The sequence below is a fragment of the Heterocephalus glaber genome, unplaced genomic scaffold, assembly GCF_053883595.1.
Source record: "Heterocephalus glaber isolate CG9 unplaced genomic scaffold, H.glaber_assembly_v1.0 deba00001442, whole genome shotgun sequence".
Lineage (NCBI taxonomy): Eukaryota > Metazoa > Chordata > Mammalia > Rodentia > Bathyergidae > Heterocephalus > Heterocephalus glaber.
In genome coordinates, this window is record NW_028258296.1 from 28,037,501 (window position 1) to 28,063,984 (window position 26,484).

The window sequence follows — 26,484 nt, forward strand, 5'->3', positions numbered from 1 at the left end:
ACCTTGTCTGTCATCTGGGGCCAGAGAGGACTCACATGAGTCCTTCTGTAGCCTTGTCTTAACTCCTTTTTATCTCTCTTAAAGCACAGGAATATTTCCCTGAACAGGATCCCAGCTGACCACAGCTGCATCCTGTCTTTGTCTCTGGATATGTCAAAGCAATGCTAGGACCTTTTCTGAAACTATTCTTCCATTTTTGGGGACCTGAGCAGGCTCAGTTGAGGCGATGACCAGTGGGCCAGGAGGAGTTAGAACACTGGGGCCATCCACAGGACCCTTTCAAGCTGAAGCCTTAGGAGGGAGCCAAAAAGTTCATAGGGTGAGGAGCAGGATCCTAAATCAGAGACCGAGTCACTTTCTTTTACCTATACCTATAAAAACCACCGAGGGAGAATGGCATATTCCTGTAATCCTAGTACTGAGAGGCTAAGGCAGGTGGAAATTCAGTCCCACCTGGGTAACTTAGGCCCTGTCTGAAAAGTAAAAAAATAACAAAAAGCTGGTGATATAGTTCAGTGGTAGAGTGTCCCAGGGTCCAATTTCTTAGTACTGCAAAGCAAAGCAAAGCAGAACAAAACAACCAATCAGAGGTTCCCGGTCAGCTAAGTGGAGCTTCTCTTCCCATCAGGAGTGAGGTATTCTGGAAGCCTGACGTTTTCCATAACCACCAAAGCATGTTCTGTTTATAGGACGCTGGCAGCTCTTAACCACAAAGACCTTGAAGAGTGTGGTGACCTCTTCACACCACCACCATTGCTTGGAACCTCTTCTGAGGCAGGCCCATCATCACAAAGACACTCAATCTCATGGTCACTTACGCTTACCCTCCTTAGCCACTGGGGAAAGTAGCAGCCCCTTGTCAATGGTCCTTTTTCTTTCCTTCCTGTTACTGGGGATCGAACCCTGGGCCTTTACACTAAACTACATCACTAAGCTTTTTTTAAAAAAAAAAAAATTTTTGAGCCTAGATCTTGCTAAATTACCCAGGCTGGGGTTGAGCTTGTGATCCTCCTGCACCAGTGTCCCAGAATGCTGGGATTATAGGTGTGCACCGCCATGCCCAGCTTGACTGTCCTTTTGTGGTCAGTGTCCTGTGCAGCCTTCAGCTTCTTGTCCTGTGACCCCTTCATCTACTGCTCCCCTTTCCTACACCCCTCTTCATCATTCCGCACATTCTCAACAACTTCCCAGAGTCTGTTCTGAATCTAGCCACTCAGGAATAATCAGTAGGAATATATGGCTGGTTTTTTGCTCTGTTTTTGTTCTATGCATGTATGTTTATGTATATATTTTTAAATCTGTATCATTAACATATGTTGGATTTTTTTTCCTTGACATATTGTGAGTTATACCTCTGTCACCAGATGATCTTAGAAAATGAGATTCTTTTTTTTTTTTGGTACCGGGGATTGAACTTGGGACCTTGTGCTTTCGAGGCAGGCAGCGGAACCACTGAGCTAAATCCCCGACCCCTAAGATTCTTAATATAGTGTTACATATTTAAATGCCCCTTTCAAGTAGATGTTTAATGTTTTTCTATTTATTTTGTTATTATAACAAATATTACAACATTTTTGTGCTTAAATCAGCTGTGTGTGTCTATGCACACTGTTTGTGGGGGGATAGTAGGGATTGAACCCAGGGCCTCACACATGCTAAGCAAGTGCTCTACTACTGAGCTATATCCGCACCCCTTTTCTGTGTTTTATTTTGAGACAGGTTCTTGCTGAGTCACTAAGTTGCCCAGGCTGGGCTTCAGTTTATGATCCTCTTGCCTCAGCCTCCCAGAGTACTGGTATTAACAGTTGTGTACCACCATATATACCTATATGTCCCAGAACTTTTTTATTTATATTTTGAGACTAGGTCTAGTAAGTTGTTCAGGCTGGCTTTGACCCTCCTGCCTCAGCCTCCTAAAGGATTTCAGGCATGTGCCACTATACTTGGTTAACTTATTGTTTGATAGATTCCTAGAGATGTGATTTGGGGTGCAATGTTTTTGGAAACATTTAGAATATTTGATGCATATTACCAAGTCCTTTTCCAGGAAGTGTTTTGCTAATCTATAGCTCTTCCATTGTGTGACTGTGTCCCAGCAATGAGTATCATCATTTATCCTCACTCCGAGTCCTTGGCCTCGGGCCTGGCTCAGATTTGGTGCTTGTGAGTGTTTGGGTAGCAGTGCCCACTGCACTGCATTACTATCTAGAGGTTCAGTGTCCTGGAGGTGCTGTAAGGACTGAGGTGTCCAAGTGGGTGTTTTGCACAAACTTAACCATTTTACATAACTGATGATGACATGCTGTGCCTCATGCCAGGTGGGCACGGTCTCAAGCAAGGGTGCAGGGAAACTTCACTCCTCACACCTGCACCCAAGCAACCCTGCTTTTACCTGTTTGCCATATTGAGACTCTGCCCAAGATTACTTTTTTTTTGGTACCAGGGATCGAACTCGGGACCTTGTGCTTGAGAGGCAGGCGGCAGAACCACTGAGCTAAATCCCTGCCTCCCCAAGATTACTTTTTGAAAAAGTTGTACTGCTGAAAGAGATTTTTCAAAGCCACTTCTTGTGCTCCATGCACAAGATTTCTCTAGCCACTCTAGTCACATTCCTTCCTTTTGGCACTGGCCCCCTGCTTATTAAATACTCCATGCCCTCCTAGTCCCAGGCTTTCAACAGGCTGTTTTCTCTTTTCTTCCTGGCTAAGTTTTACTCTTAAGACCCATAACAGCTTCTCTGGGAACTCTACCCCACTATGAGTGTTTGTCCACCTGTCTCTCAACTGAACAAAAAACCCATAGAGAATGAGAACAGGGCTTTTAATTTCCAGTCACAGTCCCTGTTGCACTAGATAATAAATGAATGAATGCAAGAGCTAGAATTGATGAAATTATTGAGAGGCATTAGCCACTGCTCAGTGTGCTTTTTCCTACCCGCCCTGACTGGCTGAGTATCTGAGAATGCTCTTGGAGAATGAGTCTGTGCTTGAGTCTACATTAAGTTCTTGTATTAGGGTTTTGTGAGCAAAATAACTTCTGTTCTCTCTCCTTGGCGTATCAGCTCACTAGACGGTTGCCACCCATCAAGGAAGCTAAGCCTCAGTTACAGAAGCTCTTCCGGGACTTCTGGCTATACTCTGTACTGATGGGATTTGCTGTGGAGGTCTCAGGTAGGGGGCTGATCTCTCCCAGGGAAGACAGAGTGGAGAGGGGAAACAAAGGTGAGGTGGGGCTCATCCTAATTATGAGTGTGAGCACATTCAAAATGAGTCCAAATGCAGCTGTTTCTTCCTGCAAGTATTTTTAGACATCACACTTCCCATAGAGAGCTTAGGGTTTTAAGAGGTATAAAAGGATTCTTTAGACAGCACTAAAAGTGTACACTCAAAGAAAATATTGTGGGCCCTAAGAGTGACACATTATAGTGGGAACTGGGAACCCAGGCACCGCCGCCCCCCCCCTTAAAATTTGAGACAGAATCTCACTAAATTGCTAAGTTGCCCAGGATGAGCTTGAACTTGCAGTTCTCCTACCTCAACCTCCCAGAGTCCCGGGGTCATAGGCATGTGCTACCACACTTGGCTTTTAGGATACCTGTGCCAAACAAAGGACCTAGGACTTTCTCTCTCTTTTGGTGCCTGAACCTAGGAACTCACACTGCTGGTCAAGCATTTTATCATTGGGTTGAATCCCTCACCCATGTCTGAGTTACATTCTCTCTTGAAGGACTCTGGCCAGAAGAATGGTATGAGGAGGTCTGTGAAATAGCCACCAAGTCTCCTCTGCTCACCTTTCCCAGCAAAGAGCCTCTGCGGTCACTCCTCCAGGACAACTCAGCCATGAAAAATGATACAGTCACCCCTGTAAGGATTCTCTTCTCGCTTTTGCTAAACTTTCTGTAATGATCAGCGCAGATCCTTTCAGTGTTCTTATGTACACGTCGTCCTCTGGGGCTCCTTTCTCCTGGGAAGGGGCCCTCATGAGTCTGTGAATGTTTCTTTCTCTCCAGGCCGAGCTGAGTGAGCTTCGAAGCACAATCATCAACCTGCTGGACCCTCCTCCTGAAGTGTCTGCTCTTATCGACAAGCTGGACTTTGCCATGCCAACATACTTGTTGTCCATGTACCGGCTGGAATACATGAGGTACACAAGCCTTTACCTCCTGCACATCTGTGTTTGAGCGCAGTTTTACATTTTTGTGCCATTCTACACATGGGAAAAATCATACGAATAGGCTGGGCATAGTGGCACATGCCTGTAATCCCAGGACTTGGCAGGTAGAAGTAGGAGGATCGGATTGCTGTGAGTTCAAGGCCAACCTGGGCTACATAATGAGTCCAAGGCCATCTTGAACTTCATAGTGAGACCCTGTCTCAAAAAACCAAAAAAGAAAAAAAAAAAAGCTAACAAAGAAAAACTAACAAAAATAGCCTTTGCTTTTCTCATGTGGCCCTCCTTCATGTGGCCCAGATGCTATGTCTAATAACACAGCCCACATTCAAACTCCATTATGGTCCTATCTTCCATAGGAAGGGGGCTTCTGAGAAGTCTTAATTGACAGTACAAACTCAGTCCATGGACTGGATGGAAGTTCCTCTGGGGAGCAGCCCTCACTGAGAAAGGTACCAGGACATTGACTGAGCTGGTTTCCAGGACCACATCTGAATACAAATAGGTAATGTGATGTAGGATGAATCAGGCGCCAAAATAGTGCTACTGATGGTCTGATGCTCAGGATATAGCTGTCACCACAGCAGCCCTAACCACTATGACTACTGTGACCTATAATTGCTGTCATGATAACAGCCATAGCTGACATGAATTGAGTGCCTCTGCTGTGCCCGGTATTGGGCCAAGTTTACAACCCTCTCCAATAAGCCTATGAGATTGGAACTATTATATGCCCATTTTACAGATGAGGGAACTGAGACAGAACTTAAGTAAATGGCTCAAGATTGTAATCTCTGATGTGAAATTAAACCAAAGAGATCTCATAAGTATGCTGCCTCTTATAAATGAAAGCCATAAGAAGCAGCCAGATAACTGGAGGGAAAAAAATTACTGATGTCACCACCATCCCCTGTAGAATGTTAATATGGTTCCTTCTAGCCCCCACCCCGGATATATTTTCAAAGACAAACAGGCCAAAACAAAATAAGCAAAACAAAAACACTAGCAGCTTTAATGCTTGTGTGTATGACTAGAAGAGCTGTCTCCTATCCTCCTGCAAGTGTGCCCAAGTGTTTTCAGGTTTTCAGGGCCCTGGGCTATTGGGAGTCCCTGAGAGTCCTATCCTAGCATAGAGAAGGAACCCTGAGGCCTTTATTCAAGAACTTGGCTAAGATTCCCAAACATTGGTATTGGGGATAATTTTAAAACGACACAAGGGAAGATGTGAAAAGTCAAGTTAAAGCCATGTGCATGTGAGCACCCAAGAATACAGGCTTAAACCCCAGGAGCACCCCATGGAGGAAACTGCTTGAGAGGCTAGTGTGGAGGCCATGGACTTGTACTCTGAGCCCCTGCTTTTGTGGGGAGCTTCCAGAACTCTGAATGGCTCCCTAAACAGCTGAGGGACAAGCACATGAATGTTTTTTTTTCTTCCTTTTCCCTGAAAGTTAAATATATATATATATTTTTTTCCTTTGCTTTATCATGCCTACCTGGTAATCTGCATGCATGAAAATATTTTATTAGTAATTATATTTTATTGTGAAAACTATATCTGGATCTTTTAAACTTTTTTTTTACTTTTTTAATTGGTTATACAGGTTAGTGAGTTTCATTTTTGTAGATTCATACATGCACATAACATATGTTGATTGTTTTTCACACTTTCCCATCACCCTCTTGCTCTGCCATTCCTTCCTACTGTCACATTTTTTGAGGGGGATTTCAATGTGTATGTTTTGTTCATATCCATCCCCCATGACGTATTTTACTATAAAAAGTCTGTGCTGCACAGAATCGAAAAGAGGAAAATGAAACCAATGAGTGGTACAGAAGAATCTAAAGGCAAAGGAATATAGGCCTCACTTTCCCAGCTTTTTGTCAGCCCGTCATTCCTGTACCCTCTGGATTGTCTCATTTTCTCCTCTACAAATTTTCTGTGCATAGGCAAACCTATATCTGACAAATACAAAAGCACAGATAGGCCTTTAGGAAACCTATCACTGGGACCCTACTGTGCCTGTTTGCCCTGTATTTTCTTTCCTCACTTAGTCATATCTCTTGGATGTTTTTCTGTAACAGCACATACAGGGCTGCCTCTTGATTTAGTGGCTATGTGATATGTCCTTGAATGACTGTGCTTTGATATAGCTTACCATTTTTCTGTTAGTAGGCATTCTGATTATTTCCATTTTGGGTAATGCAGTCAGCGCTGTTAATAAGAATCCTTAAGCACATAACCCTTGAGATGTGGGGTTCCTGGGTTGAAAAATATGGGAATGTTAGGATAGATAGTACACATCACCACCCCCCCAGAAGTCCAAGTTCCTTATGAATGGCAGGTGGTGACTGTTCCTCATAGCTGTACCAGTTCTGAGCAGTGTCATCTAATAGGGGCGACCTCAAAATTATTTAAAGCTGTTCTCCTTATTAGGGTACTGTGTTCAACAGACCTGATTGATTCCAGGTAGTGTTCTGCTACTTTGAGGATAAAGCTATTCAGAAAGACAAATCTGGTAAGTTTGTTATTCTGGTACTTTCATGATGAATTGATTTAATAGAATAAAAAGGAGTGATACTTGATATTATCTGTCCAAATGGAGAAAATAGTTTTATGAAGTTACATCGCACATTGGAAAGTCAGCATAAAGCAGAAAAATATATCTTCTAGCCAAGCAAGATGGCACATACTTGTAATCCCAGCTACTTGGAAGGCTGAGGCAGAAGGATTGTAAGTTTGAGGGCAATTTGGGCAACTTAACAAGACCCTGTTTCAAAGTAACAGGAGCAGAAAAAAGGGCTGGGGCTGTAGCTCAGCACTTTCTCTGATCAATCCTCAGTACTGAAAATAAAAATTAAAAAATAAATACGTGTATACGTAAGTATTTCTGGCTGTGCCATTTCTTCAAGGAGCCCCAACGCAGAAGGAGCCTCCCACCTATGTTCAGGTGTGTTTCATTATCCAGACGTTGATCCCTAATACTATCCTTTGCTGAAGGGAGTCAGAGCTCCTCAGATGGCCATTAATGGACCTGGAGCATCTTGGTTTTGCTAGAGAGGGTTTGTGCTTTTTAGACAAGGTTGGACATGTTCAGAGTGGTATGGCCGTAGACTGTGCTTTTTAAATGTCAGGATCAGACTGAGAGAACCAAGAAGCCAATTTAAAGGACGTCTCAGTAGATAAATCATCATAATCTGAATGCAAATATTAGTACTTTTAAAATTTTGCTTGATTAAAGCAAGTTTAGATTAGGAAAGCTATGAGTTCAAAATGATATTCTAAAAAGCAGAATTTCATATAAAATGTCTAAGATGGTAATTAAAAGAGAAGGGTGATACCTGGAACACAAAGATCTCTCGATCTCTCTCTGTCTCTCTGTCTCTCTCTCTTTCTTTCTCTCTGTATCAATCATTCCTTGGTATTCAAGAGATATTGGTTTCAGGACCTCCTACAAATAACAAAATCTGAGGATGCTCAAATCCTGTATATAGAATGGCATAGTATTTGCATATTACCTATATACCTTATCTCAAGATTACTAATAATACAATATAAAATTATATAAATAGTTGTTACACTGTATTATTTAGGGAATCATGAAAAGGAAGAAAAAGTCTGTACATGTTCGGCACAAATGCATTATTTTTTTCCCAAGTATTTTTGATCTGTGTGGTTGATTGCTAGGATAGGTATTGAATCCACAGATACAGGGCCAAATTTATATATAATTCTGGTTTCTTCCAGTAAGTCTTTGTGAAATGGAGCCATATAGTTTCTCTTGACCTAAGCAGAAAGAAAATACACCAGGAAAGAGCCATACAGGACAGGAAAAGGCCCAGCACCAGCATTAGAGGGCGTCTTAGTCACTTTCTCATCACTGAGACACGTTAGTACCCAATACCCACAACTGAAAGGAGGGGAGGGGTCCATGGTCAGCTGGCTCTAAGGCAGAGAACAGCACAGCAGAAGGACATAACAGAGGAAACGCTGCTCACATCATGGCTTCCAGGAAGCAGCAATAGAAGGGAGGAGCAGGGGAAGGAGGTACATCCTTCCAGGTCATGTCCCAGTGATCTGCCTCTAACCAGCCCTCACCTCTTAACAGCAAGCCAGCTGTAATGCCTCCATAATCCAGTCACCTCCCTCAAGCCCAGCCTCTGAGCACATGAGACTTTGAGAGGACATTCCAGATCCAAAGCACAAGAGAGAATGGTTCCGAGACTGAGCCAGTAGGTGGAACATGTAGTGGGTGATAGACAGAAGAGTTCAACAGAATAACCAGTTAAAGAGAGCTGGATGCAGACACATCCATTATCATGAGGGTTTCCACATGCTAATTAGGAGTAGCTTCCATTTGAGCAAGACTTCAGGCCTGGCAGGAATGCCAGGACACCAGGCCAGGCTCTGTGGACCCTGCCCAAACAGGGCCTGCATCATTTCTGGGAACATTTCAGAATATGTCGCAGTGCAACATCCCCTCTGACTCTTCTTGAGTGCATCAAGGGCCTCAGCTGTCACAAGTCCCAGCCAAAAGGACCACATTCCTAGGAAGACAAAAAATAGTAGGAACTGTAGGAAAGCATAAAAATATTACAAAATCCCTTGTGAGACAAACCCAAGAGGGGAATAGGTATAAAGAGAGGTGAAAATTGGAAAGAGGCTCAAAAGAACTCTCTGGACTGATGCAAATGTTCTGTGTCTTGTTTGGGTGGTGGTTGCATGAGTCTGTACAGCTTTGTAGAAGTCATCAAATAAAAAAACATAAAATCTATGGGTTTTCTTATATGCTATTTATACCACCATTTAAAAAAATTACAAAGAGCTAATATTGAGTTTGGCAAAAGTTTCAAGAAGCAGCAGCAGCAGAAGAAAAGATGTATAATGGGGACAGTAAAGAAAAAAGTTAAACATGTAGAATAAGCACTTCTTTACTAGTTTTCACCCTTCAGGAAGGGTGATGAGCCTGGTTTTTAAGTTGTTTTTAAAAACATAAGTGTTGAAATATTAGACTTATGATTTAATGAAATGCTTAGAATAATTTGATTAAATTTATAATCATGTTTAAACATGCAAGGGAACTTGGTAGAATCCGTGAATTTTGATTAACTGACTGGGTACATTTTTTGAGGAATGCTGACCAATAAATTTTTAAGGTTAATAAATGTAGTATTAATGTAAGTACAAATAGCAGTGAGCAGTTTTTTCCATGCCAGAAGCCAGTAGCACACTGATGAATCTTATCAACTCATTCCTGCCAGTATAGAAATTATCCCGATACTCAGTACTGTTTTTTTCTGGTGAAAAGTCAGTGTTTAAAGAAATGTATTTAAGCATCACCTCAGAGACTCCAAGATGCTGCTTCATGTAAGACGTATTTTTTGAATAAGGAATTGTTTATAGAGCACTTCACAGCAGTCAGGAAATTCTGTGCATGAATTTATTTCTGCAACTGTGAGCCAGTTGGGGTTGGGCTGGCCAGGAAGGACAATGCAAAGATTCTGGAAGCTCCCTCTGCTGGCAGTGGGGGAGGATTGGGAACTTGTTGAGGCCAGAGGCCTCTTCTAGGAGGGTTGTAGGGTTGGGGTCTGGGGCATGCTCAGAGGCTCATGCACATGTCCTAGGACCACTTTGGGGAGAGATGCCAACTGCTGTTCATGGATTTACTCCTCTCATCCATACTCCCAGCTCTCATTTATGGGGCAATTTTTGTACTGAGTTTTGTGCTAGACATGTCATTGGCTCACTCAGAGAGTCTTTGTTTCTAGGAGGGAGAATAAGCGGCAGCAGATGTGGTGGTACAGGCCTGTAATTCCAGCATGTGGGAGGCTGAAGCAGGAGGATCACGCTGTGAGTTCCAGGCCAGCCTGGGTACATAAATAGCTCCAAGCCAGCCTGAACCACCTAGCAAGATCTTTTCTAAAAACAAACAAACAAACAAAACCCCCCAAAACCAACAAAAAATAACAACAACAAAATTGAAACTGCCAGCCCCTGAGAGACCCAAGAACCTAACACATGTTGCCAGCTTCCAAGGGAATATGATGGAGTCAAATCCCTTTTGGAAACTGGATTGTCACTTGGCCCTCTGAACTCCAAGTTGCTGTTGCTGTCATCAGAGGACATCAAATGGTACTTGGAATGATTTGCTCTTCACAGACACTCTTCCATTTTTTTCAGTGTACTGTCCTCTTCTATGTGATTTTATTTTTATTATTAATTAATTGTTTGTTTGTTTGTTTGCTTGAGACAAGGTCCCGCTCTGTAATATAGGCTGGCAGTGAACTCATTGTGTAGCCCAGGCTGGCCTCAAACTCCTGCTTCAGCCTTCTGAGTGCTGTTTTTAAATTGACCATTTGTTTTGGGTCTGAGCATGTTCCTTAGGTTAAGCCAGTAAGGGTGCAGGTATTGAATTTACTTTATTTTCTTTCCTAAAAGAGATGGGAAGGAAACAACATCAGAGATACATACTGTTCATGAATTTTTAGAAATAACTAGGAATCAGGGCATATGAAACATTTTAGCAGCTCCCTGAAGGAGAGGGCTTCTGCCTCCTTCATGCACGTGTGAGGGCTCCTGGAAATAAGGCCAGGAGCTTGCTGCTTGCCTGCCAGTTGCACAGTTAGTTCACTAGTAATCTGGAGCTACCTTTAGGTCCAAGAAGAAAGATGGCTTTTTTTTTTTAAAGCAAAGATCTCTTTAGATGCTACTCTGTGGTATTTATTGGCATCTGACCACTATCTGATTATTTGTTAGGAACTGATTTAGTTTTTTACCTTGGTCATATATAAAGCTGTATATATGAAAAAATATTATACTAAACATTTCAAATAAGATTTCATGTACCCAACTCAGCCTCTTAAGGCAGCCTCAAGGGTGCAAGGGTGATCTGGCTGTGACGTCTGTCACCTCATTGATCACCACAGTTGATTTGGCTGATCTAGCTGACTCTGTGGGGTTCCCCTTCCTCGCTCACCACTCCATGCGCTTCTCTCCTGAAGCTGCGCACTTGGTTGAAGAGGACGACCTTCCCAGATAGAGGAAGGCTATTCTTTGGTCAAGGTATATGAATAGATGTGGTCCTCTGCTAGAATCTCTAAACAAGCTCTCATCTCAAGGGAGCCAGGTGATCCTAGCTCTCAGGAGCCTGAAGCAGGAGGATCACCACAAGTTCAAGGCCAGCCTGAACTACATAGTGAGACACTATTTCAAACAAAGCAAAACAAAAAACAGGACAAAAATGGGAGAGAGGAAGGAAGGAAAGAAGGAAGAAGGGAAAGAAGGTAGATTGGAAGGAAAAAAATGAGTCCAACGAGGCATTGACGCCTGTAATTCTGAGCTTGGGCAGGAGGATCACAAGTTCGAGTCACTCCTGGGCAACTTAGTGAGGAGGCCCTGGGTTCACTCTTCAGTACTACAAACACCCACAAAAGGAAGAAAAAAGAAATTGTCTCTACCCTTGGGGATCTGTCTAGGACACGCTAATCACTTTCCATATTGGTGAGAGCTGTGTTGGTGCCCATCTTTCCTTGTAATTAATAGCTATGAAAAGGCTGCGTGTCTCAGGCTCTGTGCTGGGCTTGGGTTCCAATGCTGATAATACTTGCCTAATCTCTGCCTATTGATGAGCCATCTGAAAGGCACTAGATGAAAGGACAGTGTTGAAGAGGTTGAAGTGGCGTTTCTTACAGTTCTTTCATTCATACTGTTATTCTCACTGCATTCTATTGCTTTTTAACGTCCTGCTTTGCATACTTGAAACAGTGAGTACATCCCATGCTCAGATCTTGGTTTCTAAATTCTCCAATAACAGGAACCAGAACTCCATGGAAAAGTGGTTAATTCCAGGGAGGGGTGGGCCAAGGAAAATACAAAATGAGCCTGGAATACTTTGTGGAACAGATTAAGTACTTCTCATCCAAAATGCTTGGAACCAGAAGTGTTTCAGATTTCAGAATTTTTGTATTTTGGAATATTTGTATGGACTTTACCGGTTGAACATTCTTATCCAAAAATCCAACATCTGGCATGCTATAAATTGCAAGATTCTTTTTTTTTTTTTTTTTTTTTTTGTGGTAGTGATACTGGGCATTGAACCTAGGGCCTTTGCACTGAGCTATATTCCCAGCCCTCTTTAAATTTTGAGATAAGGGTCTCATTAAGTCACTAAATTGCCCAGGCTGGGCTCAAATCTGCTGTCCTTTTGCCTCAGCCTGCCAGAGTACTAGGCTTACAGGTGTGCACCACCATGATCAGCTTAACTCTGCAACTTTTTGAGTCCCATGTTGGCCCTTAAAAAGTTAAGATTTTGTAGCATTTCATTTATTTTGGGTACTATTTCAGATTTTCAGATTAGGAATGCTCAGCCTGAACCAGGAAATAAGGATGTGGTAAGAAGAAAAGAAAATTAATAAAAGACATGTCAGGAGGACACGGGAGCCAACCTGAGAGCTCCAGCTAGAATGATTTGAACAATAAAATAGCTGTAGTATTTTATTATAACCCAGCAAGTACAATGGCTACTCATGAGTCCATACTGATTAGATTATTGACTAAAAAATAAGGAAGAGGGTACAACCTTTCCTTACAGAATTCCAGTTAACAAAAGTAGAATGGATAGGGGAAATAGGAAATCCCTGTGGCAGCCACAGTAACTACTTCAGGCAGAATCCACAGAGGCATGCTAAAATTAGTGGCCAAGATTTTAAAGAGGAATGGGATGTCTGTATGATCTCAAAGTACTTTTCTTTAAATGTTCATCAGTTATTGTGGTGATTTTTAACTGCCTTATCCACAAATCCTCTTCAGGAGATGGCACTTAATTCCCAGGCCCCAAGTGTGAGTTTGTTGACTCAGTTCTAGTGTGGAAAGGGAAAAATAGTCAGGTGATAGTCAAGTGATCAAGATGAACAACAGTAGGGATAAAAGATAGATATTACAGACCCTTTTCTGATATGACAAGAAGAGCATATTGCCTCCAAGAGTCTTGTCTAAGCATGAACAAGCATCAGACACCCAAATACTCGTGATCTTCAAAAGTGTTAAAGTCATGCAGTTTAAGGACAGACCAAGGAATCAACACAGATAAGAAGAAACAAGGAGACATGATGAGCAGATGCCTTGTGGTATCCAGAATTGAATCCTCTTGACAGAAAAGGAACATGAATGGGAGAACCGAGAAGTTCAAATAGTGCCTGACATTTAAGTAACAGTTCTATTAGTGTCCATCCAAATTCAGCCTGACTATGTAGCAGATGCTAATATTCAGGAAAGCCAGTGCATGGAAACTCTGTGCTTTCTCTGCACTTGGCTCTAAGTCTAGAATCATTTCAAAAGAAAACATTTGCAAGGTGTGGTAGTGTAAGCCTGTAGTCCCAGCTATTGGAAGGCTCAGGTGGGAGCATCCCTTGAGTCTATGAGTTCAATGCCAGCGGGCCTGTGCCTGATCCATGGAAACCTTTTGGTTTCAGGGATGATGCAGTGTGTGATTGCTGTTGCAGACAAAGTGTTCGATGCCTTCCTAAACATGATGGCAGATAAAGCAAGCCTCTTCAGAGCATAAGCATGCACCTGCTGTAGAGCATCGTACAGGGGTACTATTCTACCTTCTCTTCTGAATCTAGGCCAAGACAAAGGAGAATGAAGAGGAGCTAGAGCGACATGCTCAGTTTCTGTTGGTGAGCTTCAACCACATTCACAAGAGGACAAGGAGGGTGGCCGACAAGTACCTGTCTGGTCTGGTGGATAAGTAAGTTCCATTTCCCACTGATATTTGTGTGCCTTTGTGTAAGTATTTGTGATTTGGAATGAGGGGAACTCATTCTTATATCATCAGTCCAGAAGACAATGGGTTCAGAACAAAAGCTCTCAAGGATGATGCAGCCTTCCCCAGAATGTCAGTTAGTTTACTCCAGAAACGTCTTTTCTGAGCTATTGAGATTTTTGGCCTTGATATGTAGTCCAGGCCAGCCCTGAGCTCACTATGTAGTCCAGGCTGGCTTTTAACTCATGCTACTCCTTCTGCCTCAGCCTCCTGAGTACTGGGTTCATAGGCCTGGTGAGATTTTTTACAGTACCTGTCTTGCTGACAGGAGTCATGTCTGTTTGTCTCTAAATCTCATCTATGATGGGAAGATCCAGTCCATCATCTCCTAGCCCAGGGTCCAGCCAACAGTCCCTAAGTAGAGTGAGTAAACTATGGGCTTCTCAGGAGCAAAAGCCCACACTGGCACTTTTTTGTACTCCATGTGCTAGGAACCAAAGCAGACCCTCTTGGGGCATGTCCCCACTCTGATGAGAACCCTCAGAGATGGTCTGGTCCACCCTCTCTGAGATGTGCAGGCCAGTGGTAGTATACACCCACACTAAGCCTGCCTGCAACTCCTGGAAGGTCCAGGGGTTTGGGAGCTTGCTATGGATGCAGCATGCCTGGTCTAGGTAGCTGCACCCTTCAAGGGTAAGTCAGAAGCCTGCCAGGAGCCACAAGAATAAGAACAAGTCTTACTCATATGGGACATGTGTCTGAGCCAAGCCTTTCAAGGAGTGTGCCATGGATGACCTTAAAGTTGCATAAAAGTGCTGCTTCTCCAGCCCTGAGGCCACCAGAACCCTCACCTGTTACTTTTAGGAGCTTTTTCTTTTTACCCTAGGGCAGTGTGGCAAACCTATGGCACACGTGCCACAGCAGGCTGTTTGTATCATTGAGAGCTCTAAAAGGTTCACCATCACTGCCCTAGAGTATCATGCACAAAATTTTTATTTGTGCCACGATGTGAAAAATATTGGGGAACCCTAGTTGATTACCAATAATTCTCCAGATCAATTACTAGAATTATTTTGGGGAGGGGGAGGGTATGGCCTGGCGAGTGTAACCAAGACAGCCTGTTGTTATCAGGGTTGAAGCAGGCCACCTGGGGCATGTTAGGCCTTGAGGAATGGGACTTGCTGGGCCTAGGAATCATTTCTGATCAGTCACTGTGCACTTTACTGTGGAAAGCCTGGAGAGGGCTGGTGCCTGCCTGAGGGTATCCTGGCATACCACCTTTAGCAGCCATCAGCAGGTATAGCTTGTGCTGGTGCAGGGGGAGGAGAAGGCGGTGCCCCACCCCCACTCCCGCCCAGGGAGTGTAGGCACCTGGGAGGCTCAACTCCTGGGCCCTGAGAGCCTGCCTTTGGAATAGGTTTCCCCACTTGCTCTGGAGCGGGACTGTACTGAAGACCATGCTGGACATCCTGCAGACTCTATCCCTGTCGCTGAGTGCTGTGAGTATCCTGGGTGACCTGGGCTGGCCAGCGCCCCCACTGTCCACCCTGTGTTATGGGGTGCTCCTCCAGTGATATGCCTGAGACTAATTTAGGCTATACGTGGTGAATTTGCTCATGGGAGGGGCCTAAATCCTGCCTGATGTTTCCCAGTAAGCTGCAGCAAGTCTGGAAGACCATGGTGGATGGGGCACTGGCGGGAAAAGGTGGCAAGTGTACTGCTAGGTCAGTGGCTTGGGTGTGGACACCGCAGGAAGGCAGGTTGGAATAGGACTCTCGCTGTGCTTGCAGGACATTCATAAGGACCAGCCTTACTACAGCATCCCTGATGTGCCCTATTGGATCACAGTTCCTGACACATACGAAGCCCGAGAGGTAGGCCCTGCCTGCTCCCTGCACTAAGGCCCATTTTCACTACCATTCCCTGAATAAATCAGGGCAAGTACTTGACTGCAGGAGGTCCCTCTGTACCCAGCAGTTTAAGGTGTGAGTGGTCTTGGCCTTGTTCCATAGTGAGGACACTGGGCAGTGCTGGAGTCCTGCTGCAGAGGGCAAGGGCTAGCCTTGGCCTCACCCCTCCCGACCTGTGAGTTTCAGACATACTCACTTGGAGGCATATCACCTTTTTGCTGTTGTGGTAATAGAGTAGCATACCTTTGGCATTGACTGATAGGCAGAGTAAATAACTCCAAATGAGGACGATGAACTGGGCATCTCCTCTGCCTGACTCAGTCTCAGAGCCCCTGCTATGGCAGGATAAAGCTCAGCTCAGCTCAGCTCTGTGCTCCTCCAGCCTCGGGGAAGGACATAGAAATTCATAGAAAGCTCAGCTGGTTAATCTGAATGGGATCCAGACCAGCTGTCATTGGGGAGTTTTCTTGTGCTGTGATGTGGCAGATGTGAGGATATTTGGCACCCGGAACAGCCTTCCCTTTAGTTACTGACCTGGGACATGTTGCACTGTGCGTGGCCCTGTGATATAGGTCCTGCCACACAGCCTTGTGCAAGAATTAAAGACCACAGTGTATGTGACTTTCTGTCCCCTGGAGCCTTGGTATTAGAACATGATCATTATTAGGACTGCTGTAGCCAGGCACCATAGAATGGGTAGGTTAAGAAATAGGAAATGATTTCCTCACAGTTGTGAGGGCTGAAGGTCCCGAGATCAAGGTGTCCACACAGGTGGCTGCTCATCATGGCTATCGTCTCACTCTAGTATGTCCTTCCATGATCTCTCTGTGGGAACATATCCTTGGTGTTTCTGGGTGTTCAGATTTCCTCTTCACATAAGGATACCAACCAGATTAGATTAGGGACCATTCTAAGGCCTTTTCATTTAGTCGCCTCTTTCAAAGTTCTGTCGTCAAGTGCAGTTTTATTCTGAGGTACTGGGAGTTAAGGTTTTATGAACATAGTTTTGGGGGGAAGAAACAATTCAGCCCATGTCAGTCACTACAACAGCCTGGATAGGCTGACTTCAGGTTATTAAAAAGCATTGTCAGGGCCAGGGATTTAGCCCAGTGGTCCTGCTGCCTGCCTTGCAAGTGCAAGGTCCTGAGTTTGATCCCCAGTACCAAAAAAAAAAGCATCGTCACCCACTTCCAGAGCATTGTGAAGGACTTTGCTGCACACTGTGGAATGATCCTACAGGAGGAGGCCATGAAGTGGGCACCTACAGTCACCAAGTCTCACCTACAGGTACTTCCTTGAAGTCATCAAAAAGTGATCCGTGTGTGTTTATGATTTTTAATTTTTATCAGTACATGTTTGCAGTACAGAATGATTGCATTCATTGTGGAGAATTGGTACCTGTAGGCAATCTTGCTAAGCTCCTTTGAGCAGTCCAGAGAGCTTTTCACAGGCACAGTGAACTCAAAATACAAACAGCAGTAGTATGAATAAACAGAGACCAAGAACGTCAATCAGTGGAAAGCCTGAGAGTACTGGACCCTCAGTACTAGCAATTCAAGGTAGTGCTCTGTTAGGAGCACCTTGATGGGTGAGTGTGCCGGCCATCAGGGCAGGCAGTCCTAGACCTGACCATTCACATGAGATGAGGTGCAGAGTCTGTGGCAGGACTTGGGGCTCCTAGTGAGATGAGTGGGGCCTGTGTGGTGGGCAGAAGAGGCCGCTGGAAGGCAGCAGCAGTGCCAAGAGCTGAGTGCATTGAATGCACCTTAGGCAGAGCCAGGGACTTGTGTCCCAGTAAAGCTCTACCTGGAAAAAGACTACGTAGGCTGCATGAGTAGGTACATAAGAGTGTTTCGCAGATAAAAGTACTGGCTTATAAATGTGGATGACTGAAAGGTGAGCCATTGTTGTAGACAGTCAAACAGAGACAGAACAAAAATGCCACAGTATATGAGACTGAAGAGTCACCTTAAAAGGGGTCAAAGAGCTGGGTGTGGTGGCACACACCTTTAAGCCTCTGGGAGGTTGAGGCAGGAGGATCAAGTTCAAACCCAGGTTGGGTAACTTACTGACTTATCGAGACCCTCTTTTATTAAAAGGGCTAGGGATGTAGGACAGTAGAAAGGCCCTGGGTTCAATCCCTAGTACCCCACACAAAGTGTTTGGGGGGGGCAGATCAAAGAAAAGAAAAATGCCACTAGTAGGAATCTAGGTTAGCAAAGAGCAGGTGTGTCGAGAGGAGCTTATGAAATTGACCTCACATTTCAAGGCCAGTTCAAAATGTTTTTGAGTATGGGGCTGGTAGCTCATGCCTGTAATCACAAGTATTTGGGAGGTTGAGATAAGAGGGTTGCAAGTTTGAGGCCAGCCTGCATAACATAGCAAGATCCCAACTGAAAAAAAGAAAAAGAAAAGAAAAATAGTTTCTGGGTATGGAATCCTGAAAGGGTAGAGCAGCCAGCTCCAGGAGCTTTTGAGGCTGCTTGGAAATGTATTGTACAAGAACATGGGGCCTGCGTCTGGGGTTGCTGTGAGTTTCCTCCTTCTGCAAAGGGGTTGAGCAGCAAGGGGGAGTGGACCAGGTGGACCCCCTGTGGAACAGACCCACAGGCTAATTAAGCTGGACAGAGCCACTAGGCTGGGTAAGTAAGCCATTTGATGCCTTGTAGTTTTCACATTTGCACACTGGAATTCTTCAAACTCTGGCAGTTTTCCAAACTATTAATATTTGGGAAATAATCTGATTGCTGTTGTTTCATGTAAGCTGTAGTCTAGAGAGGGGAAGAGCCCTTTAATGCCTAAAAGGTTTAGTGGACAAAAAAGAGTCAGTAGAAAGACTTTTTTGTTTTCTGTAGCATTTTCTCAGGTAACTTTGTCCTGGAAAAGAAGTAGAAAATGACAGAGCTTGAAATGCTCTCTATGTTTCCCCCAGGCACCACCCTTGGCACCCCACCCCCATCCCTGCTTTCTCCTTTCCACAGCAGTCTACCCCTTCTGAGGATCACAGATCTCTCACTGCTCAGTCCCACCTCCCAGCCTCAGTCTTCCTGTCTGCCCTCATCTATGCCTAACAGAGTGGTTCAGTTTTAATAGTGTCTGGTCAATACACTTCCTTTTAAACTTGATCACTAGCCACTCTCCATAACCATGGGATCCATGAATGTTTTCCTGTGGCCTAGTTTTATATGTATGCTCATGTGTGTTTTTCTGTGGGGAGTCATTTTCTGTTGATCTATAGTCTCCCAGCCCCCAGCTTCATAACCCTGCTCCCATAGGTGGTGCTCTAGTGGTGTGAACTCCTGTGGTCCCAGATCAGGAGGCCTCCCTCCCACTTCTGGGCTCAGCCAGGTGTCCCTTTGTCCCAATGGCTCCTCCACCGGCCAGCCGGCGGGGGGGTGGGGGTGGTTCAGGTGCTTGTCCTGGGCTCCTGATGTCTTGCCTGCCTTGGACAGCAGGGGTGCTGCAGCAGTGACCATGGCCTGTATGCAGGCTCCACCCCACACTGCTGCACACTGTCCACAGGACCAAGGCCTTGTAGCTTATGTCCCAAGTGGCCAACACAGCTCTAGGTTAAGTGGTAGATTCTCAGAAAGGAGTGATCCTCTCCTCTTAACCATGTGACAGCCACTCTGGGCCTTGGGCCTTGTCCTCATTCATAGATGAGCAAGCAGCACCCAGTCATAGACCTTATTGACCATATTGACTGTCTCACAGCTGAGGAGTAAGGTACAGAGGCAGCATTGAAACTTGGTGCTTCCTCTGCTACTCCACGCCTTTTTTGTAAAGCTTTATTTTTCCCTTTAAGTGAAATAGCATGTTTTCTTCCTGTTTCAGGAAATCTGAACAAACATCAGAACTGGGTATCGGGATGGTCCCAGCACACAGGGCTGGCCATGCCTACTGAGAGCATCCTTCAATTTGCCGGATACAACAAGCAGAACACAACTCTCCTCTCGGGGTATGTGCAAACCTCCTGCAGAGCAGTGACGTCCCCCCCCTTAATTTGTGGGAGCAGCATTATAGGAGTGAGAGAAGGACTCGAGTTTATGTGTAGTTTGTTGTGAAATTCCCCTCTGTACACATGTGTTGGGTGTGTGTGATGTGTGTTGGCAGACAGGAGTTGGGTGACACTCAGGTGAATGAAGAGGTGGCAGCCCAGCCTTGGCAACTTAGTGACTTAGCAGGAAGCTGGTCAAAATTAAAAATAAAGTTAGGGCTGGGGATGTACTTAGTTCAAAGACCCTGTCAGTCCCTAGTACCACAAACGAAGAGGATGAGGAAGAGAAAGAGAGAGAGAGGGGAGGAGGAGAACAGCAGCCATTAAAACAGGCATTTCCTTAGTATACTTATATTTTTAATGTGTAGATTTATGGAGATCAAAAGTTGATTTGTTAATGAGGTCAGATTTAGATTTGAGTGTCTGTATCCAAAAGGAAAGAAACTGACCTCTTTTAGACATGGACAGCATCATTTCATAGTCGATGTTCATGTGGAATATTCACCAGACTTCCTAATAGTTCTGGGGTGTGGAACTGTGCACATGTACTTCAGCTTCATCTTGTTCTGCTTGAGATTAATTTAGGGGGGAACCAATTCACAATGTAGTGTTTTCTGAGTTAAATTAGAGCTGAAAAGTAAATGCGAATCAGAGCAGACAGTTAACATCCAGTGATCAAACTGGCCAGCCAGTGTTGTGTTTTGACATTTAATAACCCCAGCCCCCCCCCCCCATCACTCCCTCACTCAGGACTTGGTTAATCTGAACAGGAGCAGGGTTTTCGGGGCACTTGTGCTCTTTGACTTTCTCAGCATCGGGTGTGGGCTTTATATGGGGAGGTACCGAGACTGAGCACCCAGGAGGAAGGGTGGCAGGACTTCCCTGGGACACAAGCAGGAAGAGAGGAGTCCTTGCCTAGGCCCGAGTGCCCTCTGGACTCTGTGCAGGGCCTGAGGCAATGCCAGGGGAAACACTTGTCTCCAGCCCTCATTCACAGTAGAGTGCTCACCTCAAGGTCACTGACTTTCTCCAGAGACACCAGCCTCAGCACATGTGACCAGCTGAGCCATGTGCAGCCAGCACTCAGACCTTCCTGTGTTGACAGGGCACAGTGGGGTCAGTGCCCTGACGTGGGCCTCTTTGCCACTTGGAGGACACAGTCAGGCCAGAGGAGAACTCACAGATTTTGATTGAGGGTGCTTATAACAAAGAGTAGTCCTTCAAAGAGTGATTAGGATGAGAAGTTTGCCAGGTATAGTGGCACATGCCTGTAGTGCCAGTCCTCACAGGCTGATAGGCAAGGTCCTAAGTAAGTTTGAGCCTGGCTTGGATATGTAGCACCCTAGCAATACCCTGTCTCAAAAAAAGTTCAAAAAGGTCTCGTATGTATGTACCTCAGTGCAGAGGCCCTGGGTTCAATCCCATTACAAACACACACACACACACACACACACACACACACATCCTTTTCTGGGATCAGGCCAGCTGACTTGTGAGAGATCTATTTTGCCTAAAAGATTTTAATCTTTGTTCTCAAAAAGTTAAATATAAGTTAGGTTTTACCCTCTCTGATGCTAAACAGACAAAGATACATTTAGTTATGTGTCCAGTTGTTAGTTGTGCTCAAGAACCTAAGATACTTTCGCCCCATAGAAAGCACTGGAGAGTGCAGCACCCTCGAGACATCTCCCATCATATGATGCTTTGAGAAGAACATTCTTGAAGGACAGTCTCAACAGCAGGATATCAGCCTAATGGGACCACTGCATCAGGAAACCTCAGCAAGACCCTCCTGCAGCACCTCTTGGTGTCTTCTCTGCTGTCCTCTGGCTGACTTAGATTGGGCATACTGGGTACATGGGAGCAATTTTAGAAGGGAGAGAGCTGGCTTGCGCTTTGGCCCATCATATGCCATTTGTTGTTCTGGGGGCTTTGTGTATCTTACTCCGTTGACCCTACCCGTGACAGCTTCGTGAGAGAGGCAGTTATTCTCACTTATTTTGCTTTTTTGGTACTGGGGATTGAACCTAGGGCCTTCATACATCCCCAGCCCTTTTTTATTTATTTTGAGAAAGGGTCTTGCTAAGTTGTTATACTCCCCAGGCTGGGCTCAAACTCAGGATCCTCCTGCTTCAGCCTCCCAAAGTGCTAGAATTATAGAAGGGTGTAATCATACCTGGGTTTATCCCCAGTTTTCAGAGGAGCACAGTGAAGTTGAGAGACATTAAGTGCCTTCTCCAGGCTCACAGATGGTCATTGTCAAGCCAGGTTCAAATGCAGGCCTGGTTAATGCTAGGTAGGTGCTATACCGCTGAACTATATCCTTGCCCCCGCCGCATGATGCTAAAGGCCACACTGCAAAAAATGTAAAACACTTCTGACTTTGTGCCTGTGTGCTCACATGCGTGTGTGTATATATATACACGTGTGTGTGTGTGTGTGTGTACATGCGGAAATGAAGTATTGGATCTTGAACCCAGGGATACTGTACCACTGAGCCCGTTTTATTTTTTGATACAGTCTCATTAAATTGCCCAGGCTGGCCCCGAGAACTTGCAGTTCTGCCTTAGCCAACACCGCATCCAGCTATGTGACTTTTTTTTGTTTTTAAAGAAGCTAGTTTAATATTGTTGTACAAGAGCCGTGTAATTTTGTTCTTGCTTGTGTTTTGCTTTTCCCCCAAATGTATATTTTCCCCTTTGACCCACTTTATGCCTACTCCCCCAGTAAAAAAGTCCCTCCAAACTCCAACATTTGAGAAATTTCTCTTTTATTAGGAGTGTTGATATTTCAACATGAGTTGTGTCAATTTGTAGTAAATGATGCTAAAGGAAAAAATGTGTGCCACTGGCTGAGCAGGAGCTACAGAGGGGATAGCAAGGAAAAGCTGGGGTTAGGAGGAGAAGCTGCCCAGGGTGCTAAGCACCTGGGTCCAGAATTGGGGAGGGCCTGGGAGGCTGAGGCTTACAAGAAGATACATATGAGGGAGTGGTTTGCCTTTGTGCTCAGGGGACACACCTTTCCAGACATCTGTTGGATGTTTAAGGGCCCTGCTAGCTTTTACTCCCACCTTCAGTCACCCTTTTGCCATCACATTCAGAAAACTTTAGTACCAACTGCCTTCTGGAGGCATTTCCCACATCAAAAAACATTTTTCTTTTCTTTTCTTTTTTTTTTTTTTTGGTACTGGGGATTGAGCCCAGAATCTTTGCACTGAGCTACATCTCTAGCCCTTTTCTACTTTTAACTTTTATCTTAAGTCAGGGCCTTCCTAAGCTGCTAAGTTTCCCATGCTAGGCTTGAACCTGCAATCCTCCTGGCCCAATCTCCTGGAGTGCTGGGATTATAGGCATGCATCACGAATCCTGGCTACATCTAAAATTTAAAAATGATCTTTCTTTGTGTGATATATCTGATTCTAGAACCTATTCTAAAGTATCTCACTGTATTAACTTATTGGCACAACAATTTTAGTAGCCCCTGGGTCTGAACTTGTCATCTTCTCCTTCTTCCACTTCTTTTTTTTTTTGGTACTGGAGATTGATAAGCTACATCTCTAGCCTTTCTTTAGTTTTTATTTTGAGACAAGGTCTCACTAAATCTCTTAAGTTGCCTAGCATGGGCTCGAATTCATGATCCTTCTGCTTATCAGAGTGCTGGAATTACAGGTGTGTGCCACCATACCCAGCTTGATCTGGACTTCTTAATTAGACTTCTGTGTAGTCATGAAAAAAAAAGTGATTTTTGACGGTCTACAATAATTGTCTTTTTCTTTTTTTCCCCTGTAGGCAAATCAGCTAACTGAGTGCCCGGCTTGTGTGACAAAAGATTGTTCCAACTTCATGGCTTCCCTGAATTTGCACAACCGCTATGCAGGCGAGGTAATTTTGTCACCAGTGTCCAAGGTTTAGAGCATTCTCGTGGTTTGATGCCATTTGGCTCTTTTTTTGTGGGACATAAGTAATGAGTCTGGGCAATGTGGAATTCACTTACTTTAGGTGGCTTGAGTAGCATGGAGCCCCAACACTATTGGCATATTTTGGAGCATGTACCTCACAAATGCATGTTCTGACTATGCTGAGGAATTCTGGGTTTTGGTTTTTTTTTTTAAGTAGTAGCAAACACTTGTTGAGTGCCATGCATTCTCCTGGGTACTTGCTGAGATGTGCATACTATGATTCTGATTCTACAGATAAAGAAACTAAGGCTCCTGAAATTAAGTAACTTGCCACAGTCAGGCAGAACAGCTGCAGGAACAACCTCTGTCAGCTCCACTTTGAAGGCTTTCACCCAGCAAGCTGCAGTTTATTGGTGTATTTTTTTTTTTTGGTACCGGAAATCGAACTCGGGTCCTTGTGGTTGCAAGGCAGGTGGCGGAACCACTGAGCAAATCCCCTGCCCTCACACCACAGTTTATTTCACCCTGACCAGTTACTTCACCTCTCTGGGCCTCAGTTCCCTTATCCACAAACCACAGAAACTCACTGACACCATTGGGAACTATGAAAGTTTGTGAGTAGCCTGATCTGAGGGGGGCTCCCCTCCCCTGAAACACTACCTCTTGTTTATTCCAATGGTTGCTCTTCACAGGAGTCTCTGCAAGTAGAATCCATGCTCTGCTGAGTGACTGTTGTCCACATGCTGGGAATTGCTGAGAGTCCGTTGCACGTTGATTTGAATACCCTGGTGGCAGGAGGGCTGAATTTGAGAGAGAGATTTTCTTGGGGTTGGGGGTGGGGGAAGAGTCAGATCTTCTTTACAGTTTATGAATCAGAAAACACTTTCTGGGAAAAATAATTATGTCTGACTTTAAAGACAATGAGGCAGCTCAGCAATAAAGTGCTTGCCTAGCATGCATGAGGCCCTGAGTTTAGTCCCTCGAATCTCAAACAAAAAAAATGCAACTGATCTTGTTTGAATCATTGAGTCTAGAGGAATTTTACTTATCTAGTCCATGTGTTTGTGTATGGGTCAGACCGTGGGCACAGCACTGGCCACAAAAATAGAGAGAACAAGTCCTCTATGCTCAAGGAACATCTGCAGTAGTGGGGGTGCTAACAGGCATTTGTAGAAGAGAAATTTTTAAAGAAAAATCTGTGAGGGCTACAGTGGTAAAATGTGTTTAGCATGAAGTCCTGAGTTCAACCCCTGGCACAGTGCATGCATGCACATGTGCACACGCACGCGCACACACACACACACACACAAAACACAAACACCCACACTGGCATTGCTGGTTCTATTGTGAGCATGGTCAGGTCCTCAACCAGGTCCTGGCAGCTGATGAGTTTGCTTCTTGCAGGTGTACAGAATGATTTGGTTCTCAAGTGCTACAGGCCAGATGTCTGACCTGAACAGAAGGATGGTGCAGGATCTGAATACAGCTTTGGACCACAGTAATTCTCAGCACTATACACAGGCCATATTCAAGCTGACTGCAATGCTCATTAGCAGCAAAGGTAATGCACATAAGCCCCGTGAAATTCTGGATCGCTTCTAAGTGAATGTTTGCCAAAGTGGTTCTTAATAAACTGGAATCCTGGCCGAAGAAGGAGATGGTGCTCTCCAAATAGAGTTCTCTGTGGCATCTATAAGTGGAAAGTAAATAAAAGGCCATTGTTGGCCCTAGCTGGAGCTGACTGTCTTATCAACCCACAGAAGCTGTGTTCGGGTCCAGCCAGGGTCAAAGGCCTCTGAATGACCTGTTTTTGATTCCAGATTGTGACCCCCAGCTTCTCCATCATCTGTGTTGGGGTCCCCTCTGAATGTTCAATGAGCATGGCATGGAGACTGCCTTGGCCTGCTGGGAGTGGCTGCTGGCTGGCAAGAATGGAGTGGAAATCCCGGTAGGACAATGACCCTCAGCGTAGGCCTGATACGAGACACAAAGAGGCTGCCCTGGCAAGACCCTGGGCAGCCTGCTACCCTCTCAAGCCTTGGTCCTCGTCATAGATTGTGCTGTTAATGCCTGACTACACAAATATTGGAAAACAGAACGCAGTTTGTGTTAGAGTGGTGCTTGTAGAGCTGGTATTTTTTCAGAAGCTCAGTAGGGGGAGCCATTTCTCTACTGAAATTGGAAGACTGTCAGTTGAAGCCCTGTTGATATTGGTTCTGATGGGGTGCCTGTGCATTTGTCGATGAGGATGGATTTTTTAAAAATTAATTTTATTGGTACATTTAAGGTATACAATATAGTGACATCATCATTGGAAATTTGCACCTTTACATAATCCATCTTGGTTTTTATTTTTTCCCCATTCCCCTGCCCTCTCTTTAACCCCTCCAGCCCTATCTACAAAGACTTTGTTTCCATTTTTTTTCTCATATTCCATTGCCTTCTTTTCCCCTACCCCTCACACTTCCCCTTCCACTTTGCCCCTTTTCTTCCTATTTCACATTATCTATTATACTTTTTAGTCCTTATTTACACTTTCAGTTTCTCACACTAGAGAAACTTTGATATTTACACATGTGTGTCCTATTTATTTCACTTAAGAGTACTGCCTCAATGTGCATCCATTTAGCTATAAATGTCTCTAGTTTCTCATTCTTTATGGCTGAGTAGTACTCCATTTTTATTTTTAAAAAACCACATTTTTGAGGTCTTGTATATAAATACCGTGTCATCTGCAAATAATGATAA

At 44.5% G+C, this 26,484-nt stretch overlaps 2 protein-coding genes and 1 long non-coding RNA gene across 3 annotated transcripts; all 3 read left to right on the top strand.

Annotated features, from left to right (window-relative positions):
- The first annotated feature begins 226 nt into the window (after window positions 1–226).
- Window positions 227–4,211, top strand: LOC147827661 (phosphatidylinositol 4-kinase alpha-like). The gene is made up of 4 exons (XM_087212636.1): window positions 227–319; window positions 3,062–3,170; window positions 3,727–3,863; window positions 4,010–4,211. The coding sequence occupies exons 1-4, from the start codon at window positions 227–229 to the stop codon at window positions 4,178–4,180; spliced, it is 510 nt and encodes a 169-aa protein (XP_087068762.1). The 3' UTR covers window positions 4,181–4,211.
- Window positions 4,212–6,585: 2,374 nt separating this feature from the next.
- Window positions 6,586–17,140, top strand: LOC101711248 (phosphatidylinositol 4-kinase alpha-like). Its single transcript, XM_087212637.1, has 6 exons — window positions 6,586–6,686; window positions 13,639–13,709; window positions 13,792–13,916; window positions 15,349–15,430; window positions 15,722–15,805; window positions 17,036–17,140. Exons 2-6 carry the CDS (start codon window positions 13,641–13,643, stop codon window positions 17,138–17,140), a joined length of 465 nt encoding a protein of 154 aa, XP_087068763.1. The 5' UTR covers window positions 6,586–6,686; window positions 13,639–13,640.
- Window positions 17,141–18,160: 1,020 nt separating this feature from the next.
- Window positions 18,161–25,772, top strand: LOC147827662 (uncharacterized). Its single transcript, XR_015451987.1, has 5 exons — window positions 18,161–18,483; window positions 19,676–19,799; window positions 23,627–23,719; window positions 25,141–25,297; window positions 25,557–25,772. It is a non-coding gene; the product is annotated as an uncharacterized LOC147827662 (long non-coding RNA).
- Window positions 25,773–26,484: the final 712 nt, after the last annotated feature.